Source organism: Fistularia commersonii, chromosome 11, assembly GCF_037954325.1.
Source record: "Fistularia commersonii isolate RoL2024-O1a breed Wild chromosome 11, RoL_Fcom_v1.0, whole genome shotgun sequence".
In the NCBI taxonomy this organism is placed as follows: Eukaryota; Metazoa; Chordata; class Actinopteri; order Syngnathiformes; family Fistulariidae; genus Fistularia; species Fistularia commersonii.
The window spans coordinates 11,932,221-11,958,069 of NC_141294.1; the positions used below are offsets into that span (position 1 = coordinate 11,932,221).

The 25,849-nt window shown below is 40.8% G+C and overlaps 2 protein-coding genes and 1 long non-coding RNA gene across 4 annotated transcripts; 2 read left to right on the forward strand and 1 right to left on the reverse strand.

Annotated features, from left to right (window-relative positions):
• Positions 1 to 57: 57 nt before the first annotated feature.
• LOC147229482 (uncharacterized) lies at positions 58 to 3,681 on the reverse strand. The gene is made up of 3 exons (XM_086154950.1): positions 3,596 to 3,681; positions 2,237 to 2,493; positions 58 to 1,266 (listed from the first exon to the last, which is right to left on the reverse strand). The coding sequence occupies exons 1-3, from the start codon at positions 3,631 to 3,633 to the stop codon at positions 1,253 to 1,255; spliced, it is 309 nt and encodes a 102-aa protein (XP_086011076.1). The 5' UTR covers positions 3,634 to 3,681; the 3' UTR covers positions 58 to 1,252.
• On the forward strand, positions 2,507 to 8,975 carry LOC147229483 (uncharacterized). Its single transcript, XR_015106794.1, has 3 exons — positions 2,507 to 3,173; positions 6,375 to 6,863; positions 6,944 to 8,975. It is a non-coding gene; the product is annotated as an uncharacterized LOC147229483 (long non-coding RNA).
• Positions 8,976 to 8,990: 15 nt separating this feature from the next.
• Positions 8,991 to 24,024, forward strand: samd14 (sterile alpha motif domain containing 14). 2 transcript variants are annotated; one of them, XM_086154949.1, is made up of 11 exons: positions 8,991 to 9,274; positions 10,233 to 10,283; positions 12,740 to 12,897; positions 14,052 to 14,163; positions 14,245 to 14,431; positions 15,423 to 15,522; positions 15,632 to 15,700; positions 15,771 to 15,927; positions 18,555 to 18,677; positions 18,798 to 18,959; positions 22,271 to 24,024. In XM_086154949.1, the coding sequence occupies exons 3-11, from the start codon at positions 12,746 to 12,748 to the stop codon at positions 22,403 to 22,405; spliced, it is 1,197 nt and encodes a 398-aa protein (XP_086011075.1). In that variant the 5' UTR covers positions 8,991 to 9,274; positions 10,233 to 10,283; positions 12,740 to 12,745; the 3' UTR covers positions 22,406 to 24,024. The 2 variants fall into 2 exon arrangements, with proteins under 2 accessions (XP_086011075.1, XP_086011074.1); XM_086154948.1 differs by having other exon boundaries at positions 8,992 to 9,274; positions 14,047 to 14,163.
• The last annotated feature ends 1,825 nt before the right edge of the window (positions 24,025 to 25,849 follow it).

Consider the following 25,849-nt stretch of genomic DNA (forward strand, 5'->3'; position numbering starts at 1 on the left):
GGAGGACGGATCATTGCTATTTCTAGAATTTTCCTCAATAAAGCCAAATGAAACCGCTTTTCACCACATTGACAATTTATTCAAGGTTCTCTAACTGAGATGTAATTTGGAGACAGATTAGAAATTAAACTTTGGTAAAAAAAAAAAATTACCCCCAAAAAGTCTGGGTCAAAGCATACTATTGATGAACATGACATTCTTTATTTTAAGCCAGTGAGTATCAAGAGAATTTGCAGAGAGATGACTTGGGATCAACACATTTTTACTCAAAATGTACCAAAGTACAATGATTACTTGTGAAATGTGTATCAACAGCATTTGATTTGGAAAGTATCAAAAATATTTAAAAAAATAGTATTAACAGTGGTATTTTCTTCACTTTATAGAACTGACAGCTTTACTGAATGGTTACAACACATCCTACAACCCCAGGGAGTAATTAAAAAAATCCTGTTGCTTTCATTGTGGAATAGTTTTTGACAAAAATCTAAAATAAATGAGTACATTGGGAAATAAAAACTGTAAAGTGGTTGAAATTAAAACATAAACTAAACTCCTTTGCCCAAATGAGTCGCCATTCTGAGGATGAACCCAGTCACCAAAAGGTTTGTAACAGAAAAGAAAAAACCCCAACCGATAACTATCTTTTCAGATATCTTTGACAGAATGCAGCTTAAGTCTCGATTAAACATCTTGTAACATAATTTGATTGATAACGCATTCTATTAATATCTGCAAAGGAAACATTTCCTCTAAGTTGAAAATACTTTCTGGCTATTTTTCAGATAGTTTCTCACTGTTTTTCATGGAAGTGCCGAGGAAAATTTGAATTCAGTTATGTAAATTGGTTGAATTTCTTTCCTCCTGAATGGTTTTGAAATTTAAAAATATACATTATATATATATATCTTATATTTATATATATATATATATTACAGGGGGAACAACAAAAACATTAGTATATAAGAAAAAATTTCACTATTTTCTTGCCATTGTTGATTTTTAGCAAATTTTGAGTCGACTGTGTCATAAACTGGTCCTATGTTGCCCACATTTCAAAAAGGCTTTTCAGTTATCCTATCCTGTTCGTGTATGAGTGATCTTTACTGTTATTTAGAAAACAGTAATGGGAAAAAAATTCTCTAAAATTGCAAATCCATAGAAGTCTTGGACGTGTTCTTTTGTGGGTGTCGGGGACGGAAATACAATCTGGACTCCAGCATCTGTGACTCAATGGGTGCCAGGGCTGTCTTTAGCGAATGCCATCTGAAATGGAGACAGAAAGCGAAACATGACATCATCTGAGATCAGAGTGTCACATGACCATAAAACACCTGATAGTATTAGGAATTTTCTCATTACATTATATTGGAATTGAGCCAAAGAAGTTTTAGAATCAAAAGGAGACATAAGAAAAACATTTTTCACCATATTCTGAAAGCTTGCATATGTAAAAGAATGTTCCTGTAGTACAAGGCATGTTCCATAATGTGAGCCATGGGATTAACTCCATGAATGAGGTCTCTTATCTTATCACATGTAGCAGTACAGACATGTTTTGTTGTAAACTTAAATTCATGCAAGCCGAGGAGGCCGAATTGTAGGTGCTGAGTTAGAGAAGTCAACGCCAATGCGTTGAGATGTCTCCTCGTGGTACAAAACATAATATATATTTCTACCTTTACAATCTTGAGAAATTGTTCACCTTAAGCAAAACTGTACAAACCATCCTGCCATTACTATGAGTAATTTTTGGGGGGGAATTATACTGCAGAGGCTTAGACGCGGCAACTTTTAAGAGCTAGCTTTTAATTCAAGCTCAATCGCAAGATAATGATGGCCCAAATATGTACAACTGTGTATGTTATTTTAAACAAATGCATTTAAAAAAGATTTTAAAGGGGTTATTTCTGGGCTGAGGGGAAGGTCACTTACTCTCACCTCAAGAGCCCCAGCTGTAAGTAATCGTGTTGCTACGTATTTATGCCGGTAACATCCAACTACATCTCAAAAAGGGTGAAATCATCTGCAGTTCAAACAAGTACGTGTTCATTAGCGTCTTGTCTGATTGAAATCTAGATAGTTTCTAGAATCAGTTTTTATAAATACTGACCATTTCTATTGCATTTTGATTTAGAAAAGGCAGTAAATCGGGGTGACAGTTTCAAGTAAACTCAAATTTGACAGGCATAGTAATTTCCCATGTACATGTCAGGCAGGGCACAATTAACTTTACCCCCTTGGATTCGAGACAGTCGCACGACCAGGTCATTTCTGTCGATGTCAGCCAGGAGACCAATCAAGATCTCCAGTCGTTCCTGGGGAAAGTGGCTGAACAGCAGGTCGACAGTGTCTGGGCGGTCGGCCCTTTCCAGGCGGGACACAGGGACTTCCCTTCGGGTCCTTAGGAACCACTTGAGGCGCCTGAAGTTATCCTCGGTCAAGTCATCCAGGATACGAATAACTGCTTGGATAAGGTTATCGTCATGAGGCCTGCAAATCCCAAATGAATCTGTTAAAATTTGTGCGAGATACATGCGCGGGAATGCATCACGTGATGGCAAAGGCGCACCCAACTTTGTATTTTTCCACAAACACCCCCAATGCACTAGTGATGACGAATCCCAGAAGGCCTGGAGGCCCAGTTCATGACACGGCCTGGTACCTAGTTGACCTTTTCCAAAGGGTGTGAAAAACAACTCCATATTAGGAAGAAATCTTGACCCTCCATATAGTGGTATAAATTACGGCCACTCCTTGGAGTTGGGGCCGAAATCTCCTCATCTGCACATCCGACTGGACGCGCCTCAGCGGACGTCTAGAGAGGGTGAACGATCCCCTCGGGGTGACATTCATTTCGGCCCGGGAATTCTCGTGCCCGGGAATTCTCGTAAGTGTATTTCTTGACCTCTAATAAACCACTCATTGCTTAAACAGTTCCTGATAGCGCTAATGTTTTTCTTGGATCACATCTGAACACACCGGGACAACAAAGTCCGGTCCCGTGGTGGAGGCCGCAAAAACGGACAAATTGGTGACCCCGACGTGATCATCAAATAATGTGATGTCAACTAACGTGATCCTACTGACGTGATTCTCAGCAGGAGAAAAGCAGGCTTGAAGGTATTCGAGGACGGGAAACCGTTGATTCCACACAGCGTGCACGACTAAAGGTAAGCAGTTTCCTTTTCTAAAAACTGCGATTGGATATTTTAAACTATTGGAAGTTATTGATAACTTCACCTAGCGGAGTATCGGACATAGTGAGACAAAGATAATGTTTTTCTTGGATCACATCTGAACACACCGGGACAACAAAGTCCGGTCCCGTGGTGGAGGCCGCAAAAACGGACAAATCCCAGAATTTTGTTTTACAGTAAATCACGTCTGCGAAGATTCAGTAACATCCTGGTCATGGATTTTCATGATGGAAACTTATAGCGACTTAACATCCTCGCAACAAAGCGTCAGTACTTGCGCAACCATTTCCCGTTTCAACAAGTCACACGCAAAACGAGCCTCAATCGAAAAAAGTGCCGTGACACTTGGTAAATACATTTTTTCAAATAAGAGACCTGAGTATTTATAAACCCACCTTCTTTGTCCACCCGGGGCCGCCTCGATGTCACCCATCTTTGACTCAATGAACTTAGCGGGAAAGACCTGTGTTTTATGACCTCGTGCGTCTTGCGTAAGACGGGGGGGTTAACATATTTATGACTGCCAGATGTTGTGACTTTATCCGTTTCATTCGTTCTGCTTCATGTTTTTGTCACTTTGAATAATTGTCGCACGCAATCCCCATCCTTATAACGAAATGAAACGTCTCTTTAGAATGTTATTCTTGTAGTCGTTCAGCCATTCCCCCTCCATGTAAGTGAAAAATGGTTTATTCTATTACATCAGCAGAAGCAAACGCGTACATGCCACCACGATGTATGACTGCGCGTGAATGTGCGTGAATGTCCGGAGCGGAAGTTTTGAGAGGGAGAATTATAAAGAATTTATCTCACGGGCCTTTAATCATATTTACTCTTACAGTTAATTGATTGTATACAAAATAAGTGTCCTTCTGTTTCTCCATGCCTGTTAATGTCATCGATGTACGATTGAATTTAGCCATATTTGTGTTGTCTGTATATTGTAGCGTGGGGCGGGAACTGGTCAGCGGACCCCAGAATCCTTTGCGAATTATTACGATGATGATGACTTTGGTATTTCCTCCTGGTTCTATGTTAGAGAACTCCAGGGTTGAATCATTGTAGAGTGTTGTGTTGAATGTGTAACACTAACCTGTGCCGTTAGTCACCAAAACGCAAGAGTGCAAAGGCTAATAGCAAGCGCGGAGATACACAAACCCTGGGTTTGCTGTTTGGAACTAAAGTTCAATTTCCTAATATAAATATGGCCTTGGTCTCGATTGTTGCTGTGCAAAACCCTTGCCAAATAGTTATTTTCAGTAAGAAAAGGAGGTGTTAGAGCAAATCTGTTAACAATGCGGATGACACATTTTCAAAATGACACAATTATCATAGAATAATGATCCTCGCATATGAGTCAGAAAATGCTGAGGAAGAGACCTGGACAGTATCACTGTTATTTAATAGGACTTTGACATCAGTGAAACGATATGGGTGCTAAACCGAATCTCAGCAGCCTGGCAGATATCGTTGTAATGAAAGAAAAACCTAAAATGCAGGACAAAATGCTGGCACTAAAAGATTATAATGGGTATTACTGGGTGACAAGACCTGTGAAAGACTGAAGCTGGTTAAAAGGTTGTAAGCGGTTGTTGACTATGTTCTGCAAAGCTTGACAGATGTTTCCAAGTATTGTCATTTACATAAAAAAATCCAACTCAAAGAAAGCGCACAACCTGTGGTGCATGCTGCTCAACAAGTTCCAACAGCATTGAAAAATCATACGTATGGACCCAAAAGATCTAGCTGAGAACATTAAGCCCGACCATTGTCAGATACCCAAATGTGAGGAAATCACCAGTGAGATGGCAGGTGGCAAGTATTTTACAAAAGTAAATGCTTCATGAGGTTTCTGGCTAATAAAGCTGGATAAAAGCAGCATCAAATATTGTGACTTTAATACGCATTTTGGAAGATGTCACTTCCTCAGGTTACCTTTTAGCGTCATCTCAGCCTCTGAAATGTTCCACGGAGCAATGGAACACATCAGTGAGGGACTGGATGGTGTAAGAGTCTATATTGATGACATTGTCGTGTGATGGCCTCCAGGCAAAGAACACGATAGAGAGGCGAACAAGAGTATTTGAGAGCCTGCGAAAATATAGACTGAAGGTCAACAAAAGCAAATGCTACTCTGGAGCTCAGGAAGTTGTCTTTCTTGGATACAAGATCTCAGAAGAAGGTGTCAAGAAAAGAAAAGAAAGATCAAGAAAAGATCATGCCGAGGCCCACAGTCAGGACAGGTGTATATATGCAACATGAGGATAGCGAACTTTGTAGGTACATTTTGTTCCAAATCTGTCTTCAGAGACATCCTGCATTCGTGTACTCCCGTGTAAAGATAACAATTTTATTTGGGCATGTAAACATGACCAAGAGAGTCAAAAGCTGTAAAAGACACTAGGAGCACTGCACCTGTACTAGTGTTCTTCAACCAAACAAAGAGGATGAAGGTGTCGACGGACGCCTTGAAGAATGGTATTGGTGCACTACTGCCACAGGCTTACACATCCAGGTCCATGACAGCGACTTAATGCAGATATGCTCAGACGGGAGAAGAATGCCTGGGGTTAGTGTTTGGTTTTGAGAGGTTCCACAGTTACATATATGGCCTACCCACATTCTCTGTGGAGACTGACCATTAAGAGAAATGACTTTGAACTGATTTAGATAAGATAAATTTTATTGATCCCCATAGGGGAATTTCCTTTGTTTCAGCAGTGTAACAGTAATAATGTCAAAAAAGGAAAATAAATATAAATAGAAAGGCAGAAGACAGAAGATAGCAAGACATCTACAAATAGATAGTGGACAACAACATCAGGGATAACAATGGGCAACATCAAGGAAGAGTGAGGGTGAAAAATACACAACCAGAACTAAACAACAATATAAATAGAGGGACAAAAATAAATCCCAATGAATAAGATAATAAACAAAAATAGGCAGGATGTGTAAGGGCTGGGACAAACAAGGATAAGAGAAACAGCAGAGTTAGGACATGACTCGAGTGGGTGAGGTAGTGAATGGGTAAGGCTAGTGAGATTGTGGAATTGTGTAAGCAGGACAGGTGCACTCAGGCCAGTCAGAGTTGTGTGCCTTCCAGACTCCTGTTGTACAGTCTTTTTTACACACCTAGCAAGCACCTAATACTTACTGACACACTTTCAACAGCCCCTGTAGGAGCTGGAGGGACAACAGTGGATGAGGATGTTCCAAACCATGTGAACATGATTTCCCGGCCATCCTGTAAGACACGGTAGCAAAACAAATAGTGGATGAAACAGACAAGGACGTAGAGTTACAGCAGGTAATCCTGAAAATGGATGGCCTCTGGGTTCCTATCCACAGTTCTACTACATCAGGGGCGAGGTGTGTTGTCAATGGACTGTTACTTCGACGACACAGAAGTATCGCCCCACAAACATTAGAAAAGACTTACTATACAGGATCCATGAAGATCATCTCTGCAATGAAAATTTGCACAAGGAGGGTGAGAGAGACAATATTCTTGCCTGTCATTAACTGAGACATTGAGAGACTGATAAGTGGATGAGAAATAATGCCAGAGGCATAGAAACAAGCAAACCAAGGAGCCAATGATGCTAACAGCTGTTCCAGCAGAACCATTGCACAAAGTGGGAATGGACTTCATTTAAAAAGGTAATGATTACTTTGTGTTATTAATCCCCCTGGGGAAATTCATTCTCTGCAACTAACCCATCATGGCTTCCATCCATCAGCACCAGGGGTTCAGTGCCTTGCTCAAACCAGGAATGTTCGGTTCCGGAGACTATTGCTCTGCCTACTGCGCCACACCGCCCCTGCTACCCACACTTTCCAGAAATGCCATTCTTCATCACAACTTCATCAGCCGGTGTCATTACCAATGTGAAATCCATTTTTTGTCAGACATGGCATACCAAACTCGGTCCTGACTGACAATGGACCATGTGCCAGCAACAGAGAGCGGCAAGAGTTCTTAGCACAGTATGATTTCAATGATGTGGTATCAATTCCTAGGTATGCACAATCAAATGGGAAAGCGAGAAGGGAGTACATATTCTTAAACAACTTTTGTAGAAAGCTGCTGACAGCAACTCTGACCCCTGTCTTGCTTACTCAGCTACAAAGCATCACCACTTGAGTGCGGACGTCACCAGCTGAACTGCTAATGAACAGAAAACTGCGCACCACTCTGCCGAGTCATTCACAGCAAAAACAATCTAAAAAACTCAAACAAAGATTAAAAGAAAAAAGCTGAAACAGAAGGCATTCTATGACAGAACAGCCAAGCAGCTTCCACCCACATCGTGCACGATACGGTCAGGATTGAAGATGAAGACTCTGGTCCACCACACAACAGCACAGGTGGTTTTTGTCCCAAGATCCTTGAGGGGCATGAAGGTTTGCCCGACCAGTCTATGTATATGTTGTTGACCCGGACCTCGTACTCCCCCATGACCCACCATTACCAAATAGTGTCCTACTCATTGTATATATATATATATATATAACTAAATATATGCATTTCCCAAGCACTACCTGTTTTCTTTGTTTTATATTTTTATATATTGCTGAGCTAATGTTTCTGTTACTTATAGCTTGTTCTTTCATCTTAAATTCCTTGCTACAGGGCACTGTCATACCATGACAAATTCCTGTGTACATTGCACATTTGGCAAATAATGAGATTCTGATTCTGGTTCTGCAGAGGACATTAAGCCATGTCACTCAGGAACTCCTCTGGGGGTTGCTCCAGGAGAATGGCTTACCGAATCCCATAATATGACCCACGCAGTCTCTGCATGACCAGTGTCAGAGCATGGTCCACATTGCCAGCAGTAAGTGTGATGTGTTGGACTCTGCCAGGGCTGCCCTTTGTCACCGATTCTGTCTATAACTCTTATGGAAATAATTTCTAGGGAGTTGAGGGGGTCTGATTTGGGTTTTTGCAGATGATGTGGCTTAATCAGAACATGATCCTTAGCTCTCACATGTGAAAGAAGGATAGAACGGGAGATTGACAGGCAGATCAGTGCAGCATTTGCAGTAATGCGAACTCTGCCCCAGGCTGTTATGGTGAAGAAACAGCTGAGCCAAAAGATGAAGCTCTGAATTTATCGGGTGATCTATAGTCACACCCTCACCTACGGTTTTGAGCTGTGGGTAGTAACCGAAAGAACCAGATCACAGATCCAAACGGCCGAAATGAGTTTTTTCCCGAGGCTGCCCAGGCTCTCACTCAGATGTAGCGTAAGTAGATCTGCTATCTGGGAGGTGCTCTGAGTAGAGTTGCAGCTCCTCCACATAGGGAAGAACCAGATGTGGTGGCGTCTGGTCAGGATGAGGTGTTCTGGGCATGTCCAACCGGGAGAAGACCCCAAGGAAGCCTCTGGACATGCTGGAGGGACTATGTCTCTCAGCTGGCCTGGGATTGCCCTGGAAGTGCTGGACCAAGCGGTCAGGGAAAGGGAAGTCTGGGCCTCTCTGCTTTGGCTGCTGCCCCTGCGACACAACCCCAGATAAGCTGTCGACAATGGATCGATGACCTGTTTGGGATATCAAGAGTACCGTTTCGGTAATGACTTATTTAGCAAATTCTGCCAGCAGTCCTGTATGTTCTAGCGTACACTTTACCTTCTAGGTGGTTCTTTCTGCCCATGTTTTTTTTCTATGAACTTCTCCACTGTTGTTGTTTTTTTCAACAATATGTATCTTATTTGTCACCATTTTCATTTTCTGTCATAGGATGTAATTTCATTTCACATCCCTCTCCTCTCCTGTCTCCTTTCATCTAGTGTTGTCTTTCCCCTCCCCCTCTATCATCCCTCCTCCCCTTCCCCCTCCAGGGTCTCGCTGTCCTCGCTGCTGTCTCAGATCGAGGCTGCAGTGGTGGTGAGCCAGTCCACTCTCTCACTGTTCAGACGCATTCTGGAGGAGGACTACAGCGCCCACAATCCTCTATCAGCCACACACATTCTCCTGCATGGGAGTGCAAACCTACAGAACCCTGGGAGTCGCGGTCTTCAGAGAGACATATGTGTCATGACAGTCATCAGAGAGAAAGAAAGGTGAGTTCATCTGTTTATTTTCCTTCATCATGATTCTTCATCCTTGCCTCGCCAGCCTCTTCTCCCTGCTGTCAGGTTATGTGCCTGTGTGTGTGTGTGTACGTGTGTGTGGGGGGGGATTTTATGTGTGCGCACTTGTCTGCCTCCACCCTGTCTGACTTTGTTTACTGGCTGACACAAAAACAAAATGCAGCAGTGAGAACGATTGTGATGGGGTGAAGGTGAGATAAATGTTGTGGCAGCAATGATTTTGATAATGACCTGATCACTGACCTGCAACACTACCTCAATTTGCTGGCAAAGACAGCCTGGACATTTAAGAATTTTTCTTGAGTTTCTATAAAACTTCAAACCAAAAAAAGTTTTTCTTATGTTTTTTTTTGAAAAGGTGTCACTTGGTGACTGATTGACACCAGACCTCAGTTTGGGTGTTGGACTCATTTCAGATTCATATCACTTGCTGTTGCCATCATTGTTCCTTTGTGGTATTTTCTTATGTCCAGCTGACATAATTGAGAAAAGTGATATATTGATTAGAGAAACCCTGTGTCTAGTCGTCATGGTAACCACAATAAAAGGAGAGGAGTAAGCCAAAACTGTATTGCAAACATATATATGCATAATCCCCCATAGATATCTGTGCTAATGTATTGTGATATTGCTCTGAAGTATGTTGGGTGGTGTCATGACCAGTGATTTGCCCTTCTATGGAATGGTGTTGCTTTGCTCCATGAGCTTCCTCTTGCAGAAGATTAAGAGATGGGGTCTTTGTCAGCCTGTCCATCTTTCCAGCCTCACTTCAGCTCAGCCCCTCACACCGCCGATATTTTGATCAGGGAATAAAAATGCCGATTATCTCTATGTTGATTGTCTCTTTCCACGTTAAGAGAAGCTTGCAATATGTGCAGAAGAGACTTGCTGGTCTTTAAACAGCATTTTTGGGTTTAATTCTCCACAGAGATCATTGAGAGGATGTCCACTGCCCCAGAAGAGAACGACAACGTGTTTGGTGAGTTTTCAGCAGTGCTTGATGTTTTATACATACAGAGTTTGATTTTATGAGATTTGAGTTTAATAATCTACTCTTTTAAGTTTAAGGATTGATCGATGTGTTTAAAGAAAGTATGAATAAAAAAGAATTGCAAGATTATTTTATGTAATACTTTGCTAAATCTAAAGTAGTTTTTATAATAAGAAACGAATTAGTCAGAAATTATTTATACATTAGCAAACAATATTTTAAACGCTGTGTCACTAAATTAGTCTGGCATTATCAGAAATAAAATAGCAATAAAGACCCCAAACATATCATAATCGGAAGAGAGTTTTTGAAAAAATAAATAAATAAGCAGTTTACTTAAATAAGAAGTAGTAAGAAGATTCATAGATTAATACTTCATTGCTTAAAATATCAAAGAGAATCAATTGAAAATGTACAATTCATTAGCTGAATATTGATGAAAAAGAATGCAGATCAAATTTAAAAATGTTAAGAAATTTATAAGTACTGCATATAAATCCATTATTGACAAAAATTATACATGTTGATAATTTGAAGAATTATTCTGGGTAATTTTTACCATGTCAAAAGTTGTCTATCATTGCATATTTGTCAAAATTTTAATCAAAGAAAAAAGGATACATTTTTTTATAGATTTAATACATTTTTGCAAAAAAATGACAGACAATTTCACTGAAATTTTTTAAAAGTTAGAATACAATTAAATTTCAAAATATGAATCGCTATATAATGTCAAAAAATCGTTATTTTTGAATTTGAATACAACACTTTTGAAGAAAAAGTTGCAAAGAACATGACTTGCTGAATTTAAATATAACTGTGACAAAATTATAAAACACTCATTAAAATCTTGTTACCATGCTTCCATTTATTTCCCTGTTTCTCTCCGTTTTATTATTGCATTCATAATCTTTTATTGTTCCTCTTGCATCCCCCCTCTAATAGCCATTTTCAATGCCATTAGAGCTTCTACAGCCCTCCCACACCCTGTCTCAGCTCTCTTCCCCAGTCGTCATCCTGTTTCTCCACTCCTCCTTTGTCTATATTAAATCTGTTTCCTCTCAGTGGCATGTTTCACCCCTTTAAGCCTCCTCTACCTCCACCCACCGCCTCCCCTCCTCTTAGGTTAGCTGTCCCCTGGGAAATAAAGTGAAGTCAGCCTGTGTGGGGGAGGCCAGCCGGATGTGGCCATGCAGTAAATCATGAGAGACTAAAAGTACCATTCAATGCAAACTGGACATCAAATAAGTCGACAATAAAACTAACAGAACAAATGAATTGATCTTTACAAGTAAATACAGTAATAAATACATTTAGTTCTTAAAAAAAATCATAAAAAAAAACAGCTCAGAAGAATGTAAGGCACAGAAGAAGAATAATGACACTAGAGTTCTTTAGAATCATGCATGGATGGGAATGAACCACAGATGGTGGTGGAGAGGTTGGGGGGAAGGGGCCTGTCCTAATATTACATCCAGAAATCTAATCAAACTGAAGGAGTCATTGAAGTGTAATGTTTGATGCTGACTCATCAATGAGGGCAGGATCAGTTAAGATCCAAAATGAAGTCTGAATTATGATCTGTATTGCTTTGCTTTACATGAGTAGTATGGCTCAGGTTTATAAAGCTGTGACCTATCACTTTACAAATATGAAAGGGCCCAGGAAGGAATGAGCAGCAATACAGAACCGCATATGGAAAAGCACAGCACAGTCTATCAATATCAACACTGTGGAGAATGAGGAAGGCCATCAGCTGAGCCAATTAAAAGTGCAGGGGGCGATGACAAGGCTCTCGACTCATGTGGGCTGATACAATAAAAAAAGCTTCACATTTCGCCCTGCCTTAGTTTAAGCTGTGTTTGACTGATGTTCACCAGTTGTTTCCATGGAGTTAATATCAAATATTATACACCACTTTATCATTTAAAATTACTCTAATGCACCTCATCATTTGTTTCTTCAACAGTGAATGCATACAAATATTATCTTCTAAAATGCACAAATAGTTGAATTTAAATATGACTACCATTAATTGATTTCATACGCTTGCATATGTCATTATATTGTATTATCCAAAAGCTGTTTTATTTCAGTCACTCATTATGATGAATGAGAGGTTTAAAAATGATCTAAACATTTTTTGCACTTTCACACCTTGCAGCTTCAAAGTTCATGACACTTGAATGCATATACCCCTTTACATGCTGATGGCAGTCAAGCTGCCATGGCAGTAACCAAGATAGCTCTACCACCTGTGACAAAACTGCTCAAGATACTGAGTCACATTTTTTACATTTATTGAATGTTAATCATCAAAGAAATGTTTTTCTAACTGTTTCTGTACATGATCATTTGTCAGAATTTCACTGAAAGATATCGGAAGCACAACACTGAAAGAGCATTCTGGTAGATTGACTAATTGTTGGTATGGTGTGGTGCAGACCTGAATGAGGCGATCCCTGAGACTGAGCTGCTGGACAACAGCATCCAGAAAGGCCGTGCCCAGCTGTCCATCAAGACCAGGAGGCAACGTCCCTCCAGGTCCCGTTACCGTGACAGTGTCAGCTCAACAGAGGGGGACGACAGTCTGGATAGGAAGGTCAGATGGGGGAGATGATCTCACTGTTTGTGCAACAGGCGGGGTGGTGGTTCCCTTATCTTGAGGTCAGAGTGTACCAGACTCAGGCAGTTTTTTTTAAGTTTTTTTTTTATGAAGAAAGTTATCAATTTCAGTTGGAAAAGTCCTAGCCTAATGTTATCTCAACAGATGAGTTGCAATTGGACAGAGCTACCACTGGACTAAAATATAATTAAGATACCAACTAACGTATTGCTTTTCCATGAACCATTCAATATGTGTTTGTGTCACTTATATTATAAATAACATTCAGGACATCGAACCCTTTTGGCAGTGGTTGTCATCTACAAAGATGCTTTTGCTACAACATACATTGCCCCTCCATGGTTATTTTGGCCAGACTTTGTATTAAAACCCACCTCACTTGAGATACCTGACTGTAATTTTTTGTTTTAGGTAATGAAAAGGGAGTGAGACAAATAAAAGTTTAATAAAGAATTACATGAAACTTGAACTTGGCAAATTGGTCTGAGACTTGCTCCAATTTTGTGTTTTTTTACTTACTCTTCAAACTCTTCAAACATTATACAAACATTATAACTATTGAGAGATTTGCATGTGTGATATCAGTATCATAATTCTGTTCTTTGGAGCTGCAGATGTCCTTTTTCGAAAAAAAGGAAGTTGTTTCACACTGGTTTCATTTATTTTGTGTTGGAATGGATGATGTTATGTGTGGTCTCGAACCCTTCCCTTACCAATTTAGATGAGGTGTTCTTTACATAATAAGTATGTTTCCCGTTTTTAACAAAATCTGAGCATTTGAATATAAATCAGAAGATATAGATCACTCTTCAGTGTAGATTCTGAGATTCTGACTGTGTGTGTGGACATTTAAGAATTTTCTTGAGTTTCTATAAAACTACAAACCAAAAAGAGTTTTTCTTATTTTTTTTTTTGAAAAGGTGTCACTTGGTGACTGATTGACACCAGACCTCAGTTTGGGTGTTGGACTCATATCAGATTCATATCACTTGCTGTTGCTGTCATTATTCGTTTGTGGTATTTTCTTATGTCCAGCTGACATAATTGAGGAAAGTGATATATTGATTAGAGAAACCCTGTGTCCTAGTCGTCATGATAACCACCGTGTGTGTACTAACGCTCCAGGACAGTCTGTCAAACTCAGCCCGCTCTCCTCTCCACCTGGCCATGCGTGGGTCATCGCCCTCTCCTGATTCACTACTCTCAACTCGAAACCCATCCTTCTCATTTGACACATCACTGGTAAGACTGATGCTAAGCAAAGAGTAGCATCATTAAAGATAGAAAACTGACAGCAATTTTAAACTAAATTTACTTCGATAGGTGCGTCGCTCCCCAGAAGACGGAGGAATTTCATTGGGCACACCCCCACGAGGGCGTTACCACCAACTTACGAACGCCACGTCACAGGAAGCTCTGGTGATGCCCAGCAGGTCCCCAACTAAATCCTTCCCGTCCCCTGAAGTCTCACCGGTTTATTTTAGGAGGAACAAGAGGCCAGACAGCGAAGGTAGGGGACCATTTATATCTCACATCTGGATGGTTGTTCCTTTTAGTTAGTCCCTTTAAGGTGATTATGATGTCAATGAGCAACACAGTATGGAGTTTACATGTTCTTCCTGTGTCCTTCCGGCTTCCTCCAACAGTCCAAAAACATGCATTAGATTAATTGGCGACCCTGAACTGTCCAGACTTGTCAATGAGTGTGGGAATCGTTGTTTGTGTCTTTATGTGGCCCCATGATCGACTGGCAGCCGGTTCAGGGTGTACCTCACCTCTCACCCAGCGGCAGCTGGAATAGTCTCCAGTCCCTCACAACCTAGGTTGAGAAAAATGAATGAACGATGTCACCAACAACAGTTTATATTATATAAAGACCATGTATCTTCTAGATTATTAATGTAGTATTTCCCAACTAATGACCATACAGTGGCCCATTGGTTTGCGCTGCTGCCTCGTGGCAAGAAGGTTCTTGGTTTGATCCCACAAGTGGCCTTTTTTTGTATATTTTCTCCCGTGTCTGTGTGGTTTTCTCTGGGATCTCAGCTTTCCTCCTGCAATCAGGAGGTTAACTGAAGACTTGCCCAGAGGTGTGAGTGGGATTGTAAATCATATGCCACTCATTTGTGGCCCTGTGACTGACTGCCGTTCAGTTCAGACTAGATTCAATGAGCTCCCCAATGACAAAGGGGATTTGTTCCCGCTTTATCATGACACCGAGTGCAGGATAAACAGAATAGACAATGAATAAATGAATGAATGACACCCTAATGTTTGAAGAACCTTATGATGCTATATCCTTCACACCTGGATAAAGGCCCTTGGTTGGTAAAAGTCATTGCAGAGCCAAGCTGGAACATAATGTACTAAAAGGTTGCTTGGAGAACATAAACAGATGCACTTTCAGGACCAAAAGTGGACATCTCAGAAATCTTACCTAAAATTATGTTACAAAAGGTCTAGAGTGGGATTTGACAGTTTACATGTTTTTTCTGTATTAGTTCTTATGTCTGATTCAAGTCGGGATTCAAGTCCTGCTGACTCAAGCAGCCCCACCGTCATCTTCGACAAGAAAACCAAGAGACGTTTCCTGGATCTGGGGTGAGGCACAGTTGATCTTTGATGCACAGAGAAAACTGTACTTTTACTCTGAGTACCTTGTTCTGCATTAACAGACTATAAGCAGTGAGAGTGAAGCTTAATCTTTCAGGGTGACACTGAGGCGCTCCTACATCAGGGTGAAGAAGGATAAGTCCAACAGACTTTCAGTGGGAAGCAGGTGAGTAAGCCCTTTATTATCTTTTGCAGTCGCATGACACTGTGATCTCCGACCTCTTTTTGCTTCACAGGGATCCCTCTGAGAGTCCATCCCGGTCTGCTGGATCCTTTGTCCCTTTCTCCTGGTTCACTGACAACAGGGGCTCTCTACCCTCCTCTGGTACTCCGCCTTGCTCCCCCAAAATCCCCCCACTTGGCTCCACGAGACCTCGCAAGTCTCACTCACAGGTACAGAAGTATCAACAATCAGCTAGTCATGGTAATGTTATTAATCATTCTGGATCCTAATGCATATTATTTAGTTATTATCTTGGAAGAAAATACAACAACTTCTCTCCCTGTCTCGGTACCATATCCTTAAATGAGGGAGATCATGGTCTGCCACAACTCTGACATCGGCTATCACGATCAGTTCCATTTCCTGATGATTTGAACCTCTCTCACTTAGCGACTCAAGTGAAATTGACCGTTCGCATCATCTATTTCTGTCCTCTGGTCCCTTTCCCCTCAAACTTTCCTGTCAATGTCATGTCTTTCAAGCCATCCTATTGCAGCATATGTCCCAAAATCTCATCAGCTTGATCCTTATCTCACAGATTAGTTTCTGGTTTATCTATTCTTCGTAACGCCTCCTCATTAATCACTTTATCTATCCAAGGAATCTTCTTTAGGAACCACATTTTCCAACTCTCCAAATGTTTTTCAAGTTCAATTTTATTCACCTAGATTCAATACTCCCCATCAACACAAGATAAACATACTCTAGCAAATCAGTTAACACAACCTGGTCCTCATAGTTAATGGCCCATCCCTGAGATTGTTCTCCAGTTTTGAGAAAGCGGATTTGGCAAGCGTAATCTTGATCCCATTCCACATCTTGAGTCTTCCGCAATAGTGATACCTAGGTAAATGCAAGAAAAAAAAATGTTTGATGTCTTTGACTTTCAGGATTTTTTTTTTTTTTTTAAATGACCACACCTTCTTGCAGTTAATTGATAATCTCTTCCCCTCACTCCCTGGAACCACTGCATCAATGAGTCTCTGAAATGTCCTCCAGTGATACTGCCAGAAAAACAGTTTCACCTTCCAGCGCTCTGAGTAGCAGTTAATGATTATTTGAAAAGATCCAGAGAAACAAACAACCCTGTCTCACAGCTCTCTATATCCATAAACATGACTGTGGAGGTTCTCAGTCATCCAGGTCGTGGTGAATTCTTGTCAAAATCTTCTTATCTTGGCAACTGTTAGTTTGTACCATTGTACAACGCTGTACGGGGATCAATACCAAGATGGATTTGCACACACGGACCAGGCCCATCTGTGCCCTCAAAACAACTAGGAAAGATCCGCCACCAGAACCAGCCGGCAACATCCACATGAGCCTCAGATTTTCAAACAGGTCCTTTTGACTTAACTTTATCCAAGGCTTTTCTGTATTCAACAGAATACATGGCGACAGCTTTCTGCATTTCCGCTGCTCTGTCTGTTATGGTTCTCATATGAAATACAGCATTCCAGGTGCCTATGTCTTCTATAAACTATTTGTTTCCAATCCCAGGTGTTATTCTACTCCTAGTTCCTAGTAGCAACATTCTGATGGTAATCCTTGTGACGTGGTTCATAAGACTGATCATCCGATGCTGTTCTATGTCACCAGGTTTCTTTGTTAGTGCAATGAATGGACTTGCTCAGATCTAAGCCTAAGCTCTTCTTTAAATTATTACCTCCTTGGGGATATGCTGATTTTAATAACCCTGTCAGTAACCACCAACAGCATCCTGCCCTCTCTTTTAATGTGGTCCTCTTTTAGTCGCCTTTTACGGCACGCAGAGCTTGTGGGGATATTCATTTGATGGGCCCCTGCCCTGAGGGGCAAAGACAGATAAGACAAGAAGGAGAAAGAAGATCTTGAGGAAAAAAATCCTCTTTGTGGTTAACAACCTGCTTGAGTTGCTGTTACAAGAGAAGATAAGAGGAAGATAAGAGAGATTATCCTTATTAGTCCTACAACAGGGTGATATAATGTGTGGTAGTGGAAGAGTAAATGGTCAGTGGTGTGTGTGTGTGTGTGTGTGAGTGAGTGAGAGAGAGAGAGAGAGAGAGAGAGAGAGAGAGAGAGAGAGAGAGAGAGACACAGACAGAGAGAGAGAGAGAGAGAGAGAGAGTCTCTTAATGAGTTTTATTGTCTCCCCCAGAGGAAACAGCTCCATTAGTCATCAGGCCCATAATGACAATGTGTGTCTGCAAATACACACAATGTGTATATCTGTATAACTGCGTGCATATGTGTTTGTGTCCATGTGTTAACACATGATAATAAATTGCTGTTGTACTTTAAAGGTCACAATATCTAAATTTATGTTCTTGCACTAATCACAGTAAAACTCTTTGGAGAACTTTTCTACTCATCTTTTGTTTAATACAAATATCTGCTCAATGGTGTTTCAAAAATAATATGTATATGTCTACAAAAATGTATTACATAGTCTGGAATATTTCTTATTGCAAAATATCTTTTTGTTTTTTCAATTATATTTTTTATGTCCTTGACAACCTGCATATTGAATTCACATCAATATACAATCCAAATGTCATGCAGTCCATTTAATATTACCAAAAGGTTCAAAAATATAAAATCCATGTTTGATAAATGCTCTCTTAATTTACCTTAATATTATTCAAGCATTTTCCAAATAATGATTTTCTTCATGGTTCAAAATTCCTCCATGGCGCAATCGGTTGGAAAAACTGAATAACTACATTCATTTAAGTTTGCTCCAAAATGTCTGTGTATTCAAACAGTCTGAAGAAACATAAATAAGCAGTGTATGTCAACCACTCCATATGTCCTGCAGGAGTCAGCGCTGGGCGAAGACTTTTCACCTCCTTACCCCTCTTCCTCCTCATCTCGCCCTGCCGAATCATCCTGCTCCAGGTCTTCACATCCCTACCAAACACTGTCACCATCCTCTGATGAGGTAACACACACACACACACACACAGATGAACAACCTAAATTTGAGAGCTTTCAAAAAAGTTTCATCTCCAGACCTAAATTGTTTTGATTGCTAGTTCGTCTGGAATGCCCTCTTTTCTAGCCCAGTGATGAGCCCCCTCCCCCGCCCCCCGTCTCCACCTGGACGACCCATCAAGTGTGTCAGTGGCTGCAAAGCCTCCATATGGAGCAGTATGTCCCAGAATTCACTGCAAGAGACGTGGATGGAGAGCAGCTGCTGCAAATGGACGGCGGCAAGTTGAAGGTGATTTGACACGTTGCATGTCAGCAGAGGCTACTATTACATCAACGGATAGATTTGCATCAGTACCCAAATTTCTTAGGCCTGATAGATTAGCTTTAGTTGACATGGTTAATATAAGAAACAATCTTAGCATCAGCAGAGGGCAGTGGATGAATTCAGCTTGATTATTACTTTGGTGCACTTAGCATCAGTTAATAGCTCAATGTAAGCAGATAAATTAGCACAAATAGCTGTTTTAGCTGTGAGTTATTTATTATCACCAAAAGACAAGAAAGCATCAGCAGTTATATCAGTTTTGTGATAGTCCCGTCAGTGGGATTTTGAACCAGAGTAGATAGATTAGCATCAATAGCTAATTTAGCATTATCTTGTTACCTCTTATCAGCAGAAAGATAACATAGATTAGCATCCCTGGTCACACTATAATGTGCAGAAGTACTTGCCATTGCAGCTACAGATAAATTATATAACACTATGAATCTGGTGATATTAAGGCTTTTTGAATGACTCTGCCCATTTATCCAGAGGAACTTACAGTCAAACAAGTGGTGTTCTCCCGGCATGTGAAAGCTCAGACTTGTCCATCTATAATAATTACAGAAGAAGATGTTTTTTGTGCAGTCCTGCAGAGTTCAGAGGCATTATGCTTTGCTTTGCTTTGCTTTGCTTTGCTTTGCTTTGCTTTGCTTTGCTTTGCTTTGCTTTGCTTTGCTTTGCTTTGCTTTGCTTTGCTTTGCCTGACATCATGCTTGGCAATATCACGCTTTACTACAACTATGGTATCTAAGTCTCTTGAAGGTATCTTGGTATCTTGAAGCTCCTAGAATAGTTTTGTGGTGATGGAAACCACAGACTGCGAGTTTGGGATGTTGCTGAGTCAGCCAAACTTGGACACACTATGTGCCTCAGTAATGGGTGACCCCCTTCCTATGATTGCAGGTGACTTGGCGCTTCTCTGCTGAGTTGCTGTTGTCTCTAAACCAGGGATGCCCACACTCTTTTGGCTTTTTGAAATGACCAAGTCAAAATGATCCAACAACGATGAAACTGCTAAACGTGTGTTCATTTATCTATATATTGAGTATACTTTATATTTAAAATACACATTTTTTACAAGGGCAGCACAGTGGAACAGTGGTAAGCACTCCCACCTCACAGCAAGAAGGGCCCTGAGCTCAATTCTCACCAGGGGCCTTTCTATGTGGAGTTTGTTTGTTCTCCCCATGTCTGCGAGGGTTTTCTCCAAGTTCTCCGGTTTCCTCCTGCAGTTCAGGAGGTAAATTGGAAAAAGTGGCCAAATGAGTGAATGAGAGAGTGAATGTTTTTTTTGTCTTTTTATTTGACTTGCAATCTAATGGTGACAGACGCAGGGTGTACCCTGCCTCTCACCAAATGACTGCTGAGAAAAGCTTCAGCATCCCTCTGACCCTTCATGCAGGATAAGCGGTAGCATAATAGCATGAACATGTATGGCACAATATATTTCTGTACAGTTTTGACCATTACCTACCTCTGATGACGTCTTGGAGCAGATGAAATCATCCAGGATTGCATATCTCGGCAGTAGTTGCTGGTAGCCAGCCTCAAACACACTTCCAAATGATCACCAAATACCATTCCATCATGATGGAATGGTATTTGGAACGAGATCTCAGACTGGCAGTACTGTATGTCAATCAAGTGCCAAATGCCACATTTGGGATAGATAATTGGCCAAAACCTCTTTTTTACTGACAGAAAAATCTGCCCACACTACCTGTGCTGTAGTGTATTCTCTGGCTCACGATTCACTTGATTTTACATTGTGTGTTCTCTTGTACACAGTACTTTATTTTGAAAGGCAGGGCTCTGTGATTGTGCTGCGTTGCCTTTATGTGTTGGGCACCCCTACTCTAAACTACTTAACTTTTCAATAATGCGACCTAACAGTTGATCTAGGATAAGGAGTCATGAAATTTCCCAAAATGACTCACTGCAAAGGTGGCATCAAATGACAGAGCCAAGCTCAAATTCACTGAAATCCTCAGAGCAGTTCTCTCACAAGTGTTTGTGAATGGCAATATGGCTAGATCTTATACATTTTTTTGGGAATTACAATGAAATATTTCGTATTAATAATTGAGAAGTCTCCCCATAACTTTTGTCCATATTGTGCAGACAAGCAATTAGCAACCATACAACTAGAGTTAACATCAGCAGGTATCAAATCATTAAATTGCTTTCCTTTGACATCATATAACATTCACATACAGGTCTGCATCATCCAGTAAATTAGTGTGACCACCTATATTAGCAATAAAAGAAAGCTCAGCAACAACATGACTGTGGAGGTACTCAGTCATCCAGGTCACAGCAAATTCTTGGCAACTGGACTTGAATTTCTGCACTTAAAGACGTTTCACACCTCATCCGAGAGGCTTCTTCAGTTAACCTAACAACATATACTGGTATATTTCAAACCCCACAACACCCTGAAACAAAAACTGATGAAGTCCAAGGACAAACCATCCAAGCATAACATAGAGAATGTGGTGTATGCTGTTGCTTGCACTGAGAACTGTGATGTCTACACTGGAGAAACCAAACAACCACTGCACAAATGGATGGCCACCACTTCACCACTTCAGGACAGGACTCCGCGGTCCACCTCCCACCTGGAGGACAAGGGCCATTTGTATGAAGACAGCAGTGTCCCTATTCTGCTCGGAGAAGACAGATGGTTTGAGAGAGGAGTCAAAGAAGCCATCTTTGTCAAAGCAGAAAAAACATCTCTGAACCTCAGTTCATGTCATCCAACATGTTTCACTCCTTTGTTTAGCTTTACCTTCTCATATTCCGATCCAGGTGATCCCACAAAAGTTGCTCTTTTGTTCCAACGAATGACACCCCCATAAGAATAGCTACCCCCTTACACTTTCTGCCAATCAATTCTACCATTTGCATAAAAAGCACCATAACCTGGACCCGCCCAAAACCCTTGCAGTTATATTCGGAAACTCCCCTTTAGAACTGAAGGAGCCTCTTAGGTGAGGGGTGAAACATCTGCAAGTGAAGACATTCAAGTCCAGTTGCCAGGACAGATTTAAACAAGAATTTAGTATCAACATATTTTTTGGTCATCGGGAAAGAAGAAGACTGATTAGGATCAATGGACCAATTTGCTTCAACAAATGTCCGAGGTCAGGTGACTGTAGAGTCCCTCTTGACACAGAGAGAGCAGAAAGTTGATTGGTTCTCCTATTGAAATTCTGAACATGCAGACAAAATCGGAAGGTTTTGTGAAATGACGGTGTAATATCATATCTCCACAGGGTCTGGGAGTGCTCAGTTCATCCGACCGCAGCACACTGAAGCGACGTATCAGGGATGTCCAGGTGGCATCAGAGAAGCAGCGTAAAGCTCTTGACAAGCTGGAGAAACAAAAAGAAAAGCAACGAAAGAGCTGAGCACTTTGCGGTCTGACTACAACTCAGTAATCTGAAAGTATACGATGTAGCTCTCTGGTCCGGGAAGAAGAAGGGCGTGAAACATCCAGGAAAAGAAGCAGATGGAGACAAAAGGATGGAGACTCCATGGAGACAGAGAACAGCACTCCCCAAAATAAGACAGAAAAATCAGATTGTGTTCAGAGCAAATGCAAAGACAGCAGCACCTAAACCCCCACCCAAGCCCATCTGAAGACAAGAAATCCCACCAGGTGACTGAAACGATCTGCACCAGACTCAGGAGAGAAATTCACCTCCAACTTCCTGCACTGATCCAATCCCAACTCCATTTAGAAAACTCGCTTTCTACATGTATTGTTGTCATTGCAGACACAGCTGACAGGGCAGGTTGTCAGATTTTGTACTTTGTATTCAAGCATTATTTAGATGCATTTATTGTGGTACAACGCACAGTAATGTGACATTTTTTGATGTGGGGGTCATTTCGATAGTTTCTGGTTATATACCGACCCCCTACATGACAGTGAATGATTTTATTAGCGATACGAATGACAGTTTAAACACAAGAAACTACTTATTTGACTCCCTAAATTGGCTTTTCATAATTTCTTTTTCTTGTTTTCTTTGTTAGTTCAGTTTGCTTTGTTAAACATATATTAAGTAGTAAATAAATGGTAATTTATTTTTTTCTAGGTTTAAATTATTTTAGCTGAATTGTAATTTACATGCTGGACCTTTTGATGGTGTTTATTTTATATTCATAATAAATGTATCTGACTTCCCTTATTTAAAAGCAACAACAAAGGGACAAAGAAAAGATACTGGTAATATGGATTTCATGATGAAAAAATGTCTTTAAGCTGGTAATAAGCTGGTTCTTTGTTTGTTCTTAACTAATCTAATTTAAGTACAATTTTTTCTAAATTTTCTACATACTTCATTAGAGTGCTTTAGAATTTTCTGCATGGAAAATGTGCAAGAGAGGATCTTTAAATTAACGGGTAGCTGGTGGGAAATAATGTGGAAATTCATGAGCAGATCACATAAAAGACAAAATACCAAGAAAAAAAAATGAAAAAATTGTACATAAGGAACCAAAGTTTTCTTTACAAATGACACACTACATTTCCTATTAGTAGTGCAAAATGCTTAAAGGTCAAATTTCTTGTTCTTAAATGTTTAGTGAATTAGAATATTGAGAAAATATGTCAAAAATATTTCATTTTATAAAATGAAATCAAAAATATGTCATTTTATTTGGGACAATAATTCTAATTTAAGTTATTAAGGGTGGGGGAGCTCCAGTCCATGTACTAGACATTCAAAAGAAACATGGCTGCTTGACAAGACGATGGTTCCTTGTTTTCTCTTATCTGTTGCTTCGTGTTTGTTCTGAACATATAATTGAACATCTGTTCCACCCAGGAAGCAGATATCCAGTTTTACCTGGGGATATCGAATGCTAAACTGCTCCCTTTTGCTTTGGAAGGAAAATTTTTAATGGAAAAAAGGCTTTCAGCAGGCTAAGAAATGCTCATTGAACATAAATGTAATCGACAATGTTGTTTTCTCCCCCCCTGAAAACAAACATGACAAAATCAATAAAAAAGATTTAAAGCAGGACCATCTCTTGTAATCTTTATGTCATCATCCTTATTGAAATTATTAGGCCAAGAAAGAAACTTCTTATTAATCTCTGGATGTGGATGTTGAGGGTCAAATGATTGCGGTTAAAGTCAGTACATTCCAATTGAATCATTAAATTGATTTTACATTCAGATATGCCAACATCCCATAATTTTGAGTCTTCATTCCCCCCAAAAAATGGAAAAAAAGACAGTTAACAGATGATATTTTGTTGTTATTGTAACATTCAAGCATAACTTCTATCACAACCTGGGCATAATCCTTATTTGAATGTCCTTATACAAAAATGGTGCTCTTCTTTCAATGTAAAATTAATTATGTTTTACATATATGTTTAAGATTGAGTTTTTTTTCCAGTCTACTCCCTCTTGAAGCCCTGTTGATTTTATTCAATAATTATTCTTTTGAGATCCCAACAATTTTCCCTATAAATGAAGAATCAGACCTATAAATGTTTAGATTGATGGTGGTTATAAATGCACCATATATTCACCTCCATCTGCCAGAGCTTTTAGCGGAGCCATTTCAGACCGTAGTGACGATGATATAAAATTACTCGCTGGTTATAAAAAAATGGGTGGTGTCAGGCGAGAGGACAATCAATACTTTTTAATCGCCCATACTCAGAGGGACAGCAAATCTTGTGTGCTCGTCCAGATATGGGTGTTAAACTAGCAATGCCCAGGGCTGCGTTAAGAGAACACTGAGCCTGTTGTTATTTAGAGTTTCAGAGAAATACATGGGCTATACTTCAGAAAAGGCTGCATCTAAACTGCAACGGTCCAAATGAATATAGCTGCTAAATCAGCATTCAGACTGATTTATTGGACAGAATACGTCATGTCCATCCATCCATCTATCTTCTACCACTTATCCAAGAACAGGTCGCAGGGGCAGCAGCTGAACCAGAGAGGCCCAGGTTTTCCTCTCCCTGGCCACTTTGTCCGGCTCCTCCAGGGGGATCCTGAGCTGTTCCCAGGCCAACCTAGAGACATAGTTTCTTCAGCATCTCCAGGGTCTTGCCCAGGGCCTCCTCCCGGTTGGACATGCCAAGAACACCTAACCAGGGGAGTATCCAGGAAGCATCCGAGCCAGATGCCTGAGCCACCACATCTGACTCCTCCACGTGGTGTGGAGGAGCGGCAACTCTACACTGGGCCCCCCAGAGATGGCTGAGCCTCTCACCTTATCTCTAAGGGACAGCTTCTTGCACTAGCTTAGGCTCCTTCCCTGCCAAAGAGGTGAGGTTCCATGTAGCTAGCTTCTGCCAACCTCTGCAGCTGTGGATGAGACCACCAAGTTCCCCCTCCCCAGCCACCATCCAGCTCACATCGCACCAAACCCCCATGGTCCCTCCTACGGTTGGTGGGCCCATGGGAAGGGAGATACACGTTGCCTTTTTGGGCTAAGCTTGGCCAGGCCCCATGGATGCGGGACCAGCCACCAGATGCTCACCATTGAGCCCCGTACCTGGGCCTGGCTCCAGGGAGGGGCCCTGGTGACCTGCGTCCTGGCAAGGGAAAAGCAGGACCATTTGCCTTTTTCATCATTTGGGGGATTTCTTGACAGCGGATTTCGCTGCTAAATCAGGATTCAGACCGTTGCATGAGACAGAATGCCACATGTATGAAAGAGATATCAAAAAAAGTAGTCAGGTAATCTAAAATAAATTTGATATACTCTGAATGATGCATCATAGGAAAACATATCATCCTTTCCATGTAGGTACTGCATCAGTCTGGGAGTGCCCAAAGAATAAGCAACCTTTCGTGCAGGATGTTAAGTCAATTCTTCCTA